Source organism: Pteropus vampyrus, unplaced genomic scaffold (genome assembly GCF_000151845.1).
Source record: "Pteropus vampyrus isolate Shadow unplaced genomic scaffold, Pvam_2.0 Scaffold150, whole genome shotgun sequence".
Taxonomy (NCBI): Eukaryota; Metazoa; Chordata; class Mammalia; order Chiroptera; family Pteropodidae; genus Pteropus; species Pteropus vampyrus.
In genome coordinates, this window is record NW_011888931.1 from 3,594,037 (window position 1) to 3,611,704 (window position 17,668).

Here is a 17,668-nt window from a genome sequence, read left to right on the forward strand (position 1 = left end):
CTCTCTTGCCTTTTATGATAATTAGTATCTTGCTTTGTTTTCATAATTTCATACTCGAGAATTCATCCCTCTAAAATATAGTTTAGTTTTGTTTCTATTTGGAAACAAATGTAAGCATATAGTATGTGTTGATTTTTGTCTATTTTTGTTCAAAATTCTAGATTAATTGTCCAATTTGATACATTTTAACAATTGTATGTACTCTTATAACCACCAGTCAAAATAAAATATAAAACATTTCCTTCTCTCAACAAGGTTTACTCATAGTATTATCCAATCAATCCCACTTCCACCCTAAGCAACTGCTTTCTGATTTCCTTCACTATATGTTAGTTTGCCTATTCTGAGAGTGGAATTTCTGAATCATACGATGGAAGTTTAAGCTCATTAGAACTTCCAAATAGTATACAAAAGTGGTTGTACAATTTTACATTTTCATCAGTGCCAATATTTAGTGTTGTTGGTCTTTTTAAAAAATTTAGTCCTTCTAATAGGAAAAAAATGGTATGTCATTGTAGATTTCATTTTTCAGATGAAAATGATGAGTAATTGATGAGTAATTACTAATGATGAGTGATTTTCCATGTGCTTATTGTCCATGTGTATTATTTTGCAGTTTATTCATGTGTTTTGTCCATTTTAAATTGGATTTTTTTGGAGCTTTTTTTAGTGATTTGAAGTTCTTTTCATATTCTAGATACAAATTCATCGTTAAATTTCTGTGCTATAGAATAACTTTTTTCCCTCTCTGTGTCTCTTCTAATCAGTCTCTCTGAGAGAACTCATTTATATAAACTATAAGCTAAAAATGATTTGGAAAAAAAAAACAAAAAACAAAACAAGAATATGCAACAGAGATCATATATTGCCTACAAAGCCTAAAATATTCACTGTCTGGCTCTTTACATAAAAAGTTTGTCAACCCTTGTTCAAGTGGTTTATTCATCTTATTTTCATTATTTATTGTACTTATTTGGGTTTTAAAGTTGTGATTATTGATATTAGATAAGTCAACTTTTTTCTAGTATATAAGCATTTAAAGCTCTAAGCACGGTTTTAGCTTCATCCACAAATATAAGTTGTGCTTTCGCTTTTATTCAATTCAAAATGTTTCCTACTTTTCTCTGTGATTTCTATTTGGCCCAGGGCTTAACTTCTAAAAATTTGGGTATTTTCTAGATACTACATTGCTTCTGATTTTCTCTTTGGCCCAGAACTTAACTTCTAAAAATTTGGATATTTTCCAGATACTACATTGCTTCTGATTTCTAGTTTAAAACTATGTGGTCAGAGATTATATTCTTTATGATTTAAGTTCTCTCATATTTAGCTTTATTGCCCAAACATGTTTCATATGCACTGGGAAAAAAATGTATACTATGTAGCTGTATTCTATAGTAATATTTTTTAAAATGTTGATTAGGCCACTTGTTCAGTGTGTTGTTCAGTCTTTTATATATTCACATGTTTTTTTTTTTCTATTTTTTTCTATCAACTCCTAAGAAAGGGATGTTAAAATCTTCCATAATGGGTATAGATTTATTTCTAGTTTTTCCTCTGTAATCGTCTTCATTGACAGTGAGAAGCTGATTTCCGTCCTTACTTATTTGACTGATCTCCCTATATGTAACCAGTCTTCTATCTTCATTCCTATTTTGTCCCCTTTGCAGATGCTCTTCACCCTGCTGTGACTCTGGTTCAGCATGCTGGATTGCCCAGGCACCTGGATGCTCTCTTTAGCTTATTTTGGCTCTGGTACCCCATCCTGGGCCACCTTTCCCTTCTAATACTTTACTACTCACGCTGCTCCACCTCTGACTTCCCATGCAAGGCTTCTCCACTATGTTGACACCCTCCTCACCCTGTTCAGGCTTTGTCACCACACAACAGCTGATTCTCAGTAGGGACATCCCCTCATTATGCTAGGGTTCTGTCTTCCCACACTGAGTTGTACCCCCAACTCAAAGTGCTCTGATCACTTTATTTAGTATCAGATATCCCATCGCTGGTTTTCCCTATATGTAGAGATTCCCTGTTCATCCTCCTGTTCCTCTTCCTGGAGCTCTCATACTCCATTCGGAGCCACTAAACTCATCTTGCCTTCCACTGTGGATGCCTACATTGTTCTGCCCCACATTATTACTTTAGGGCTGAATTGTTCAGGAGGCAAAGGGAAGGGGCTTTACCATAATTTTTGAAGAATATCTTCACTGGGTATAGAAGTCTAGATTGTCATTTTCCTGTGAAAAGTCAGCTTTTATCATAATTTTTATCATAATTTCCTATACCTAATTGTCCTTTTTCTTTAGCTACTTTTAAGATCTGCTCCTTATCTTTGGGTTTCAGCAGTTTGATTACATGTTTAGGTATGATTTTCATTGTATTTATCCCATTTAAGGTTCACCGAGCTTCTTGAACCTGTAGATTAATGTCTTCCATCAATTTTAGAAAGTCTTCAGTCACTGTCTTTACAAATATTCTTTGGTCTCATTCTGTCTTTCCTCCTCCTCCTGTACCTCCATATATTGTTTCATTTAATATATCCCTCAGACATTGGACTCTGGACATTTTTTGGTGATTTTTTTTCTTTATTTTTCAATTTGGATACCTTTTTGCCCTCTTATGTCCAGTTTGCTGTTAAGCCCTTATAATAAACTCTTCATTTCTTGTACCTTAGTTTTCAAATCTAGCATTTTTATTTTGGTCCTTTTAAAATAATTTTTGATGTCTCTGGTCTCAGAATTTTTTTCTGAATCCAATTATAAACATTTTTGAAAAGTGCAAAATCATAGTCAAATTATATAAGTGCCTCCTAATCAGGAAGCAACAAATTATTTTATAGAATTAAAGGGTATCCATTTTGTGGGTTGTTGTTCAGTCATTAGAACTCATACATGTATTAAAAACAAACAACTAACGGTACAGGTATGGATAGATCAATGGAATACAATAGATAGCACTATATATTGATGACTATATCTATATAAATGCCTATCAAAATTTAAGATATGATAATAGCGTTTTCATGAAGAAAAAAGCTGAATCCCTACTTCTTTCTTATAGAAAATTCAGGTAATTAAAATATTTAACTATAAACAAAGTAAGTTATAAGAGAGCAGAAGAAATATGCAATTTTATTATCTTGGGGCGTGGGTGGCTAAGCATAAGCTAAAGATCAAAATTATAAAGGAAATGATGGATTTAGTTACATAAAATTTTAAATTTTGAGGAAGAATGAAAATGAGAAAGGAGAAAAATCTCCTTTGCTTCCAGTGAAGAGGACTACTAAAATAACTCCTTATGTAACAAAGTGGTCAGTAACGGGAAAGGATTAAACATTATTCTGTCTTTCTGGAGGATAACTAAGCCCCATTTAATGAGGAAAAGCTCTTCTTTATAGAAGAATGCGAGGTAACAAATAGAGTAGACAGAATTAGAAAAATCACTGTAACTACCAATAAAATAATTCTTTTAGGCAAGAATAATTATCAGATGCTAAAACTGTAAAGAAGGGAAAAGTTTATTGGGACAGGACCTTCTCACAGTGACCAAGTGAGACCCCAATGAAAATGGAAAGAATATGTCTTTACAATGGAGAGTTCTAGTGGTCATCATTGTAAATAAATGACCAAACTTGGCATCTAAGAATGAGACAATTGGGCATTATGAGCCTCTTTATGTGTTGCAATGTGAGGTACCTAGTATCACCTATGGTGTATTTTGCAAAAAATGTGTAATTTGAATCAAGCTCAGACTTTAAATCTAACTTCCTGTTTATAGAAAATGGGATAGACGGGCAAGTTAAATAACACCAAGGAAGCAATCAGACAAGTTCAAATTGTGGGATTTTCTACAAGACATCAAGCCTGATCTCCTTAGAGTCAATGCCATAAAAATGTTCTAAATTAAATGAGACTTAAAAAACATATTAAAAACATATGCTCTTTTTTTGAATCCAGGTTTTGTTTGTTTGTTTTTTAAAGAGCTCTAAAGGAGTTTTTGAGAACAATTGGGAATATTCGAATCTGAACTGTATATTTAATTATGTTAGGGAATTTCACAGATGTAATAATGGTACAATGATAATATGAAAGATTGCACTTACGTGTAAAAGATTAAATTTTTTAAATTTTTAGTTGTGAATGTTATGACATCTATAACTTGCAAATTGTTTTGAAAAAAATGAACACATGGTTATATTAATAGATGACACAAATATGTAAACTTTGAGGGTTGTGTCTACTGGTATTTACTAATTAAAAAAACTTCTTAAGCATGTTTGAAATTTTCCATAATGAGAAGAGAGAAAAAAATTGAGGAAAAAAGTAAATATTTTTACACTTGATAGAATGGCAAAATTAAGATAGTACCCAATGCTGGTGACTGGTATTCTCATGATCTGTTTATGGGAATCAAATTGACATAACTTTTATGGAGTACAGTCTGTCGATATGTATTAATATTTAAAATATGTAAAATTTTTAATGAGCAATTCCATTCTTAGTATTTCTCCTAAGAATATAATCAGTGTATTGCAAAAAAGATGCAAGGATGGCCTTTGCAATATTATTTTTTTCTGTTATTATGCAAAACTAAAAAGAATCTAATTTACATCAATAAAGGATCAATTAAATATGATCCTTTATTGTACACCATTACAACAATACCATCTAGCCATTTAAAAGTGATTATTGTAAATCCATATTCACTGTATTCATTGACAATGGAGGAAGCTCTATCATATATATTGAATTAGTAAGGCAAGTTATAAAACACCACATATAGAACAACTCCATAATGTTGCATGTCCACATGTTTGCTTAGAGACTAGAAAATTCTTTATACAGAGACCAGGGAATTGGGAAAATTTGGGTGATTTTTTAAAATTTCTCTTCATCATAACTTTTTGTATTATAGTTGACCCTTGAACAATGTGGAGGTTAGGGGCACCAACCCCTCACATAGTCAAAAATCTGCACTTAACTTTTGACTTAACTACTAATAGCCTACTGTTGACTGGAAGCCTTACCAGTAACGTAAACAATTGACACATATTTAATATATGTATTAATACTGTATCCTTAGAATAAAGTAAGCTAGAGAAAAGAAAATGTTATTAGGAAAATCCTAAAGAAGACGAAATACATTTAAAGTGTTTATTGAAAAAAAATCCACATAAAAGTAGACCCACATAGTTTGAACCCATTTTGTTCAAGACTCAACTGTACTTTGATTTTCTACCTGAGAATTTATTAGCTTATATGTTGAAAAAGTCTCATGCTTTTGAAAACTGTTGAATGATATGAATAAAACTCATGGTAATATGTAAGTGTAAAATCCAACAGGAAACCAAATCGTATTTACTTACAATCCATTGAAGTAGTTTCCTGTTTTGTTAGAATTTATTGATATTGGGGGAAATTAGCAATGCATGCTGCTTCTGTAGTTTTGTTACAAGCTGACTCCTGCAATTGTATATACTGCTCATTTTTAAATGAACCCTGGGCTTCTAGAATCCTTTATATTCCATTCATTTGTTTTCACACAGAGCTTTCCGGGTCTGCCCTGTATAACTCTGCAGACTCATTCCTCATCCCCAAGCACATCATCCCCAGGGCCAAAACTCCACTGTGCTCCAAGCAGTCCCCCAAACCTATTCAGCTTGAGATGCCTCTTTCCTTTGTCCACTCACCCTCCTGGCCTGGAAACTTCCTTTTCACTCCTATAATTTATACATTCCTGATGATATTGAGATAGGGATTTAAATTTAGGATTAAAATGTGGATTTCTTGCAATATTCTACTCAATAATGTACAATTAATCTCTGTTATCTAAATTAGAACAAATTATTTCATAAGCCACATGGAGTGTCACTGCAAGTTTACTTTATTGAATTCAAACCCAAATCAACTAGATTGTCTTTTCTATCAGTGCTGGTAACATGGTGCCCACACACACTCAAGTGAGGCTGTGTGCCTGGATAAAAATCAGAATTTTCTTGGTTCAATATTATATAATATTTTTCTAGTATATATGCGTAAATTTATAATATTCTCTAAATAAATCTTAGCAGTCTAATCACTGGATATAGATAGAACGATAGGTTAATCTAAGATTATTTGCACAGTTACCATCCTCTGAAATGGAACTAATATTATCTCCTTGTTATTGTATTGCCTATCTCATTAGATGATGGATATCTAATATCCTGAGTTTAATAGATGAGGAAACTCAAGCTTCAGGAGATTAAATGTTTGCCCAGTGTCATGGTTATAAGCAGTAGTCTTGGGATTTGAATACATGGATATATAATTATCTAGTCTATGGTCTTTCGATAATAGCAGGTAACACTTAGGCAGGTGCTGACTACTCTTAGATTGATTTCTATATCTGTTTTGTTATTTTGAAAAGTACTCACTCAATCATAGCCATAAAACCCCCAAATCCAGGTAAAAATATAAATTTATCCACTAATAATTTTAAGTGTTTAATTATTTAGGGAGTTTATTTTATTACTCCAAATATTTAGGGATGTTTATAGTTGCATCATACCATTTTTACAATGTACTCACCAAAGTCATGTACATTTTTTTAATAAAGGAAAGAATAAATGATGTTTTGTGCATACAACCAACATGTTATACAGAATTGGTCAGGCCACTCTACCTGTTTTCTCATTGTATTAAAAAGTATTGGAGTAAATTTACTCTAGGTTCCAACACTAATATTTGATGAATGTAAGGATGTCTGAATAACTTTTATTTAGTGTTTATTGGTTTTCTCCATGCCAGGGACAACACTAGCTAGGTCCTGGAGTACCTGTAGTCCTGTGGCTGGCTCTGTTTCATTGTTTCATTGACACTGTCTCCTTGCACCCTCTGTGTCTCCTTCTCTGTTTGATTGTCCTCTAGTCACTTCTCAGTATTTTATATAGTATACAGATTTCTCTTTTATATCATTTCCCAAAAGAATATAGCTCCATGAGAGCAGGGATTTCTTTCATGATGGAAACAAATTCCTAGTGCCTCAAAAATTGCCCGGCACGTGATAGGCACTCTCTTCGTATTTACTGTAAGAATGAATAATTTTTCTGAGAAAAAGTTTCTAGAGCTTTTCTAATCATATTGCTTACACAACTATAAAAAGATAGATCATCATCCTGCTTTACCAAGGCCAAGGAATTCTGGAACATCCTTTTCCAGAGGCTGTCACGTTCATAACTTTCCTCCAAATTTGGTCTCCCATAGCTTCTTTAAAATAATACATAGAGATATATACATGAAAACTTTGAGACTTTTTTATAAAAAAGTAAAATTCTTGTTTAATTGTTTTTCACAGGGATGATCATTTAATTCTGACATCATTTACGTTTCTGTTTTTACTGAATTGCCAACTTGGTTTCAAAACCTACAGATACCCGTTGTGGTCCTTAATGTGGTTTAAGAACATCGTGATCTGGGTAACCACATGTAGTGTGAGCCATTGTCATACAACAGTGTTTATCTGTGCAGTTTTCATCAAATATTATGAAATTTTTAGAAATCATGCAAACTTATGGGTTCAAAATAGATTTATTGACATTGACAGAAAGAAATGCTACAACCTTAGCCACATCTACTATGTGGGCACAAACATTTCACATTTGTTCATATGTGGCCTCAGTGGGCAGACAAGCCAGCCAGACTTCTTAACAATTCTGGCAAATGTTAAAGAAACTGAAAAACATAAGTACTGCATCTTTTTTGGTTCATTTGTTTTTTTAATAGCCAGAATATATATATGTATATGTTATTCTGCCAGCCACCCAGTTTGATTTTTATGATGAGTTGAGGATTTTGAAAACATAATTTTGATTTGTTTTTATAATGTCAAAGAATTGCTGTTAAATTCTATTGATAGTAAAAATGGGAAGAGCCAACATAGTGCTGGATATGAACTCAACAGCAAGATGCTAATCAAAATAAAAAACAATGCAAAAGGAGATAGACCCACTGCAAATGGACAGTGGCAAAAATTAATACCACATATTAGCCCATCATTGTATATGCAAAAAGCAAAAAAGTTGTACAGAAATTCTATACAAATACACTTTGAACTTGGAGACAATTTCAGATGAAAACTTTCTCTACTGATTGTATTTAGAATTTGAGCATGTCCTTTGTAAGTATGAGGTTAAGAATGAAGGTATTTGTATTGGGAGAGATTTTTGATTCATTAAGAAAGGAGGCTATCCTGTTTCAGGCCCATTTAACCAATATTCACTGGCTACAGTTGTGTGCCTAAGCATAGTGGGCATATCATTCCTGCTGTCATGGAGATTACACAATAACTGAGGTCATAAACAACATACATACACGACCACAACAAAGCAAAGCAATGCTTTATAAGTGCCAGAAAAGGGGACAGCAAAACTCACAAGAAGCTTAAAGGAGGAAGAAACCAAAGAATTTGTGGGAGAGGTTTTGTTTTTAAAACTGTGACCTTAAAAGATGGGTTATTATAACAAAAGATGGCAATGGCATGGGCAAAGGCTTATAGTTGGGAGAATTTCTGTGGCTTGTGAGTCAACCGGTGTCTCCTGTATGTGTTCGCAGGGAACTCTATGACACATCAATTGTAGCATTTATTATAATACATTATAATGATCTCTTTATCTCCCTTAGTAGACTCTAGGTTCCTGAAAGACAATTGAAATCCTCATTATCTGCAGATTTTGTATTTGTGAATTCGTATCCCTGCTAAAATTTATTTGCAACCCCTAAATCAATGCTTAGAGCATATTCACCATCAATCTTGGACATGCGCAAAGCAGTGAAAAATTTGAGTCACCTGGTACACGTTTCCAGCTGAGATTGAAGAAGGCCACTATCTGCCTTCTTGTTTCAGCTCATAGTGTAAACAAGTGTCTATTTCATGGTCTATTTAGCACCCTGTTTCTCACATTTGTGTGCTTCAAGCTGGCGATTTTACTGTTAAAAATGGCCCCGAAGCAGAGTGCTGCCGCGCTGTCTAGTCTATGGTTCCTAAGCACACGAAGGCTGGATGCACCTGGCGGAGAAAATGTGTGTTGGCTTCATAGTGCTATTGGCCCTGGGTTCCATGTCAATGAATCAACCACGTGTTTTAAATAAGGTGCCTTTAAACAGAAACACACAAAACAAGGTTATATATCGATGAGTTGATGAAAATGTTCTGACTAGAGGCCCTCAGAGACAAAATTTTATATTTCTCCTAGGAACGTGGTTCAGTATTTACTAATTCACTGTTTGCAGCAACTTTACAGAACATAATTACCCCCAGTAGCAAGAATTGACTGTATCTGTTATTTCTGTTTGCTTAGCACTTATTGTTTAGTAGATGGCCAAAGAGTTTTATTAGAGAATGTCTACATATAGGGAATTGGGAGGAATACAGCAGCTCCTTGGACATGTTGAATACAGAGTTCAAGAATTGAAGTTTTAATACACTGCAGGTGATGGGAAGCCCTTGGAGACTTTCTCCTGGGGGTGATCTTTCTGTGTTGATTGAACGTGCTGTGTGGTGTGATGAACAGAATGAATATCCCTGGGGTCCGGCCCTCAAGAAGTTACTGCAAAAGCTCAGAAGGTCCTTTAAGAAGATGAATTTCACAGGTATATCTAGGATGGATTGGAACTGAGAGAAATCGAAGATACAAAACCAAGTTTTGTAGCCACAGCAGCAGTCCTGATATGAAGTAGTAAAGACCAGGATTAGTAGGTGCTGCAGGGAGAACGGAGGACTTGGGGAGGGGATACTCGAGTTATTGTGAAGTAAACATTAGTGGTCAGTGGGTTGATACAGGGGATGAGGAAGATGGAAGTGGAAGGGACAAAACTAAACTCTGAAGTTGGCTACCCCTGACTTTGTTAGTTCCTGTGTTTGAAAATGTTTTCTGAAAATATTTTCCTCCTCTAAGGTTATTTATTACTCTGTAATGTGCTGAGTTATTTTATGACATCAGTAATGGGGTTAAAATGCTCATCCTATGTAACTAAGTAGCTAATGAATTGCCTTGGGTTTGGGGTGAGGGTTGGGGACAGTAGATCTCGTTTTATAATTAATAGTGAGTGTTTATAGTTAGTTGTGAAATTTTGCAGGGAGGAGGTCCAGCATTGAGTTATCCTTTTTATTTTAAACTGAAAATGTGTGCCATCTGAATGACTTCCACTCTAATGAAAAGTTATATCCAGCATTGTATAGATATTACTAATGCAAATGTTACTGCTATATTTGTGAGAAGGTAAGACAGACCTGTCATTCATTGAGAAATTATGTGCGGAAAAATAGAGACCCAAGGAGCAGAATCAGTTATGTTTTCAGTGGCATATGTAAAGCAGTAAGCTTAAGTTTATAAAGTAAATCTTTTGCTGTGAAGTGCTCAGTATCTCTCTTTACAGCTTCCATAAATTGAGAAATAAAACTTTGTTTTCTCTCAGCATGATATTAACAAAACTTCAGATTTCGAAAGCTATTTATTTAAACTTTGAGTTAAAACACTTTCTCAATGCATTTTTTTCTTATTATAAGTTATTTTTTAAAGAAAATTTATATCTTACTATACACTATTTGCAATTACCAATTGTTTTATACAGTTATGCAGAAATGACATCCTACTTGGAACCTTTGGAATAATACTTTTTTTTCTGGCAAACTCATCTCAGCTAATCAAGAAATGAAGATGTTTTTATGTTGACTTTCAGAAAGAATTTGAATGGCATTTTAAGCTAGCAGTATTTGTTCTGTCCGTGGCTAAAAACTACATGTGTTTAACGCAATTTGAGATTAAAAAAATCAAAGAAATTTTGATGTTCTTTATCTTTTCTCATCTGCTTTGAGTTTAACATATCTTTCTGAACAAAACCATGTTTGTAAATGATATTAAGTTTTGTTTGGCCTTCTTCTCAACTGCAAGCACTCAGTGGACGTTAATTTGAGGTTCTGCTCCCTGGACTGATTGATGTATAAACAGAAGACAGATGGTGTAGAGATGACTCTGATGATAATTCATTTTTCAGCTAGTCATGAAGATATTTTGATTACAGAGTGTTTAAGTAATTATAACACAGTCGGAGCACATGGAAAACAAGTTACGTGTTATTCGTGCCCAACAAAGGATGCACTGTGGTGTAATGATTTTAATTCCTAATACTAGATTAGGACTGGCGGAGTTTAAAATATGTCATACAGTAAGGTAAGTCAATTAAACATAGACCAAATAAAAAAGGTAACTGCAGAGTTGTGAGGCATAAATATTTGTTTTGGGAAATATTTAGATGTTACTATATGAAAGAAACTAGTATTTTTACATCTAGCTAACAGTCTGTGTACAGCTAATTAAAAAATTACATGGCTTGACTTTAAGTTTATGTGAATCATAATTATCATGGAGCTTGCTTTCCGTGTCATGAATTTAAAATTGAAATCAGAGCACTCACAATTCAATGGCATGTTATATCCTTGCTGTTGTTGAAGTTAAAAAAAAAAAAAAATCAAGCCAAATGTCAAAAGGAGAAAAAACAATTAGAATTGTGTGAATAGATAGGCCATTTAAATTTTCATTTTCATGTGCTAATCACAGTTTATACCTCTATTTTGGTTTCACAATAGGATCATTGATCGCTTAGATGGAGTTCGTTTGTTGTGGTCCCTGCTGAAAAATCCTCACCCAGACGTTAAGGCCAGTGCAGCTTGGGCTCTTTGTCCCTGCATCCAAAATGCTAAGGTAATATAGACTGCAGATCAATTGATTCTAGAGTTTCTAATACCGTATTGAATAACACATCACAGGTCACTAATCGCTTTTGGCTTATTTTTGGTCAGATTTATCTGGTGGAAAAGAGTGCTTAACACTTGTGCCAAAATAATTTTTGAGCAATGTCTTTTCCTAGTCAGTTTTTCAATGCCAACTGAAACTAGGCAGCAGTTATTACCAGGTTCTGCCTGGCTGGTGCAATTGAAATGAGTACTCCAGGTAAATCAAGATGAAGAAGTTGACTGTTCTTATCTCTTGAGTGATAAGAAAATTGACTGCATATTGGCTACTTTCAGAAGCACAAGACTGCTTCTATTTTATTTATAGCCTCAAATGTGGCAGGGAGAGATCACTACATTTTTTTGTTACCTTGAAAAAGTCACTTAATTTCACAAATCTTACTTTTCTTATGTGCAATAAAGATGATATAAAACCTATGGATGAAATATTTTCACAAGAACAAAGACTGAACTAAAAGTTGCTGAAGACTTAGCTCTTCATTTATAAATTTTATTATCTTTAAAGATCTCTTTTCAGCCTATATCTGTTAACTTTACTTAAAACTCTTTGCTATAGGTTTAGAGATTTCCCTTTAAGATCCTTGTTGCTAGAGGTATTTCTCTTTGTTGAACATTTTTATCTAAAGAATTTAATTCCTATAATAAATTTAATGCAATTCTAAATATCATCCTAAATATTTTTGACTAGAAATAATCTTTTGTAAAAAGTGAATTGTGATATATACTAATATAATCTATGACTTTTCGGGACAGTCATAGATTAAGAAAGGGTTTCTGGAAATAAAAATATATTTGGCAAAACAGTAAATTTAGTAGAAGAGACAAATACCAGATTGGGTATGACTGAGTATTATCTGGAAGATAAAGTCTAGTAAATGGAAATGTAAAAAAAAAAAGTAAAAAGGAAATATGTCATGAAAACACCAGAAAGAAAGAGAGCAATTGAAAAGAAGAACTAGCCATTTAAAAAAATGGTGGGTAGTGGGGAAGTCTCTGTAAACTGAAGCTCTGAAGAAAGATTATAGTCTTCACTTGATCTTAGCCAAAAGGCCAAAAATGATGTGATTATAGTCATCAGATCGAAAAGACCCACTTAGGGCAAAGCAGGAAAAACAAAGTTATCTATACGCAACATAAATTAAAATGCGATGTTTTCAAAAACTAAAGGAAAGGAAAAACTTACAAAGAACAAGAATCATACCAGTATTAGACTTAACATTGTTCACAATAAATTCTAAAACAAAATTAAACAAAGCCTTTACTGTCCTTAGTGGAAAATCTTTTTATCCCAGAATTCTATATCCTGCAAAACTAGCATTCAAGTGAATGTAGAGTAAGGACAGAATAAAGACATTTTTTTCTTTTAGAATTGTGAAGATTCAGGAAATTTATCCTCTATGAATCTTTTCTAAAAAAAAAAAGAAAAAAAAAATTAGAATATCTTCCAACAAAACGAAAGATTCTAAGAAAAAGAATAAAATGAATTACAGAAACAATAATTACCATAAAATAATTAGAATCTATAGTTAAATGTGAATTTGTGTTGATAATATGTCTTTCAAATTATTAAGAAAGAATTTTTTTTAAATAATGTCATAAAATAAAAGCAGATAATATTATCATATTAACAATCTGAATCTAAACTATCAGATGATTCATAAAACATGTTAGGTAGTGGAAGGTAATAGGTAAAAAGATATAAAGGTCTTCAATTTTCCAGGAAAAGAGTGTTATAGATACTGGTTAATTGTCAATCATCATTAAAAATATAAATGTAAATACAGAAGTTAATATTTTCATTGGCAAGATACCATCTTGTGTAGATAACATTTCTACTTAGTGCTTTTATTATGTACAAATTATATCCTTTATTATGATGGACTTCAACTCCAAATCTACCTACTTATCTATTACTGATATTAAAAGATATTCCAATATTTTCATTTTTATTATCCCTCCCCAGAATGTCTGTCCTGAAGGGCCAACTGGTCTCCTACGCTAGCTACCTAAACTGAACCACACTCAGACTTTAAACACAACACAATCTGTCTGTCTTTAGCTCGTGGCCCCAAGGCCTAGACTAGATCCACGCCTCCATGAAGAGCTCCTGCTCGTTCCATTGCTTACCTGCTCTCTGCATGCTCTCTATTCCCACCAACTTAGTATCTTTGAATTCTTCTCAAGAAACAAAAATAACTTCAGCTCCCTTCTTCTCACTCCTGAGGGAAAGACGGAGTCATGAAGAAAAGAAATCTTTCCCATGTTCACTTCATTTCCAAGAAGATTTTTCCCGGGTGATCACTTTGTGAAGAAAAATCCCTATTGCTTTAGAAAATAATGGATGTCCTAAAAGTCTTAGTGCTGTTTTAAGATTTGAGAACTTCAAAGATGTAAATACTACAAACTTTAGAAAATGTATTCAGTGTACCACTCTGGGGTGGGGGATATTTTTAAAATGTCTTTGATACATACCGTTGTGTGTGCCATACAGTGGGATAGCATTATGCTGATAATGGGGAGGCGATGCGTGTGTGCACATAGGGATATGTGGGAAATTTCAATACCTTCTGTTCATTTTTTCTGTGAACTTAAAACTGCTTTAAACAAGTCTGTTTTTTAAAGAATCTTAAAAAATCATTTAAAAGTTCTATTATTTAACTTTTATACTTGTTCAATTTTGGAAACTTCGAAGTAAAATTTTAACTTAAATGTTTTGTTTTAGTCAGTGCCATATTCAGTGAGAGAGATTAAAATATTAAAATTAAAAATGTGTTATCAAAATTCACAAAACTAAACATGTGAAAATGAAACATATATAATTGAGTTTTCAAAATCTGAAGCATTTATACTTCTGAAGTAATTAGACCATAAAACTGCACCAAGACTTTTGGGCCACGCTGTATTTGTTTTAGTAAGCTTTAAAAAACATTTTACATTTAGTAAGCTTTAAAAAACATTTTACATTTATCGATTAATCCTTTTCACACTAAACCAAATGAATATTTAAAATCCATGAATTGCTGAGTGATTTGATTTTCAATACTTGCACCAAAAATTAATCACAAATCAAGAATAGAAAAGGTTTTGTTTGTGTTTAGTTCAATCTTTAACTTATGATGTGGGAATCTGAGGGTTGTATGAGCTTATCTCTCAGTTTCACCCATGTATGACACCCAAGGATACCGAAGGAGGTACAACATGTTCCGTTACTTTCCTTGGTGGCCTTTAGGTAAGTGTGAAAGCCCCAGAATATAAAATGATGCCAGAGAAGAACATATCACAATATTAATAACTAGTAATTGGATTGTGTTTATGCTTCGTTAGCATTTGCATTTACATTTAAATTTTTATTTTGCCTCGAAGAATTTTGCGGCAATACATGAATATAGAAAAATTAAAAGTTAGCAATGATTTAACTTTATCTCTAGGCATATCAAATAATTTTATTAATTCGTCAACATTCTTTTAACACCCTTTGCCAAACCCCATGCAGATACACAATACATTCTGTATACCCGCACTTTTTTTTTTGCCACCTAAAAAAAAAGCAAAAAAATCAAGCAAATAAAGTTCCAAGGGTAAAAAAAAAAAGAGAGTGAGGTTAAATGAAATAAGATTCTCATTTGAGCCTTTCTAGAATGTTCTTTCAAGGGGGAGAAAATAAAGGCACCTCTGACTTATTGCTAAAAATTTGAGCATAGCTCCCCAAGGATGTGTTTTATAATTACATTGTGTCATAGGTTAAAGGGCAGTGCATTCTCTTTCTTGGTGGTGTGTAAATAATAGTGTATTTTGCAATCAGTTGCCATGCGGTTTAGCCGAAACGATATGGGTGAAGATACTTGCAAATGTCTGTACGCGTGGAGGTCGTGTGTAGTTGGAACTCTTCTAGTATCTAAGGTATCCTTTTTTCACATCACCATGCAAAACGTATCCTACCTGATTATGTCCAATTTAGCATTTTCAAGTAGCATTTTGTATATTTTATCATTTTTAGGAAAATTAAAATTGTTTTTTAATATTATAAGTTCTGAGGAAGAGTAGAGGCGAGGCATGAAATGTTTTTGTTGTTGTTGTTGTTGTTAATATGCTGAGTATCAGCTTGCGGTAAAAAGAAATCTTGCCAGAAATTTTGGCCCATTTTTCCCTCCTCCTCCCCACTTCTCCCCCTACCCACCCATCCCTCGTTCAAATAAGTTAATATGACTCAGCTTTCTAAGAAAAATCACCTTTTATTTTCTAAGATGGCATTTCTACAATTTTTTTTTTTTTTTTTTACAAAAGATGCTTTTGCAAGTCATTTAGACTTATTAACATATGAATCATAGGATTTGGCATCATTTTGAAATAAATAACTTCTTAGTCTGGATTAATGGCACTGAGAGTAATGCTGCAGAAACCAGCCATTGTCGATTACAGCTAAGAGCAATGCAAATGGGAAGAAAGCACAAGCTGTGCCTTCAGACAAGTTATTGCTCCTTCAGGGTCTCACCGTGTCTGTCAGGCATCATGAAACCTAGGCACTTGCACTATGTATGTGTCCATGTGGAATGGATACGGTGAAATGTCAACTGTGCAAAACAGATGTTATTCATTTTTGATATTGTTAACAGCATACATATTAGAACACATTTTCAGGTCTGTCTGTAAAGAAAATGAGATGCGAAAATTACTTCTAGTGAATGTACTACATCTTTTCTTGCTGGGAAATCTTTAAAGCTACCTGTCAGTGAATGAACCAGGCCATGCAGTACCAGAATCAAAGACTTCAGTAATAAATTGTGGAATAATTGAGACAAAGATTCATGATGTAAATTTGTATTGTAATTATTTTGTTATTACATGTATAAAACAAATATAATCTAGGATCTTGGTAGTAGAAAGTATTACATTTTGACCAGTTAGACCAGTGTTTCAATTAGAAAGCTTAATATTTTCCTTCATTTTAGTGAAAGTCGATACTTAATAGTTTTTGATAGCTTATCAGTAACAAAGAAAATGTACTAAGTGAAAAAAGTATGTTTTGCCAGCTTAATCATTCTCTGTTTATTCTTCATATGATTGGAAAATCAGAGTGCGAATTGTGCTTTATGGTCTCGTATAAAACCTGAAAGAATATCTAAGACAGGAAATAAGCAACCTCAGTTCAAAAATTACTCAGTGTTCTTCAGTCTATCAAGAACTGAAGGACAGAAGGCTGAACTAAAGTGAACTAATTACAAAAAAATTCGCTGCATATTTTTCTAAGTACTTTTATTTAGCAGTGTACCATTTAAAGTGTTTTCTGGGTAAGGCTTAAGGCGGGTTTGTATTGTTGTTGTTTAGTAAAGATTGCTAAAAAGATTTGACCTCTGTAGTGATGTTATGTAGTAAATTTCGTGAGATCCAAGTCTGCTTGCAGACAAATAACTGCGTTGTGAAAAGTATGGGAGATTTGTAAATGGAAGTGAAAAGCTGTTCCTTTCAAGCTGAATGATCAAACACATTTTTGGAGAAAAACAGAGGTTGAGCAGGTGTTCAGTATTATGAACTTGTGATGTAAAGAATGCAACAACTGAATCTGGCAAAAATCCATGTAGTATTAAATTCTTTGTTCTTAAGAAGCAAAACTCTGCTACAGAAAGTCAACTCAAATTTGTGTTCCATGAACAATAAGATATTGAAAACTACAGTAACTCATATAAAGTATGGTATGTATAATTATATTACATCACTTACAATCAGTTTTATGCCTTTTGCCAACATTTATAAGAATCACATTTCTTTCTTAAAATATCATTGCATTTTTTATGTCATTATGAATGTTGTAAGATAGTATTTAAATTCCTCAATTCTGTTTCTTTAAGAAGTTTTTATTAAGAAAAAAGTAATGGTT

At 33.2% G+C, this 17,668-nt stretch overlaps 1 protein-coding gene across 1 annotated transcript in view; it reads left to right on the forward strand.

Annotated features, from left to right (window-relative positions):
* The window catches only part of ARMC4 (armadillo repeat containing 4), a 154,377-nt gene that overhangs the window by 82,725 nt on the left and 53,984 nt on the right, over positions 1 to 17,668 (forward strand). Inside the window, exon 15 of the mRNA XM_023536192.1 lies at positions 11,629 to 11,743. Within this exon, the coding sequence (XP_023391960.1) occupies positions 11,629 to 11,743 (115 nt within the window). The remainder of the gene's footprint in view (positions 1 to 11,628; positions 11,744 to 17,668) is intronic.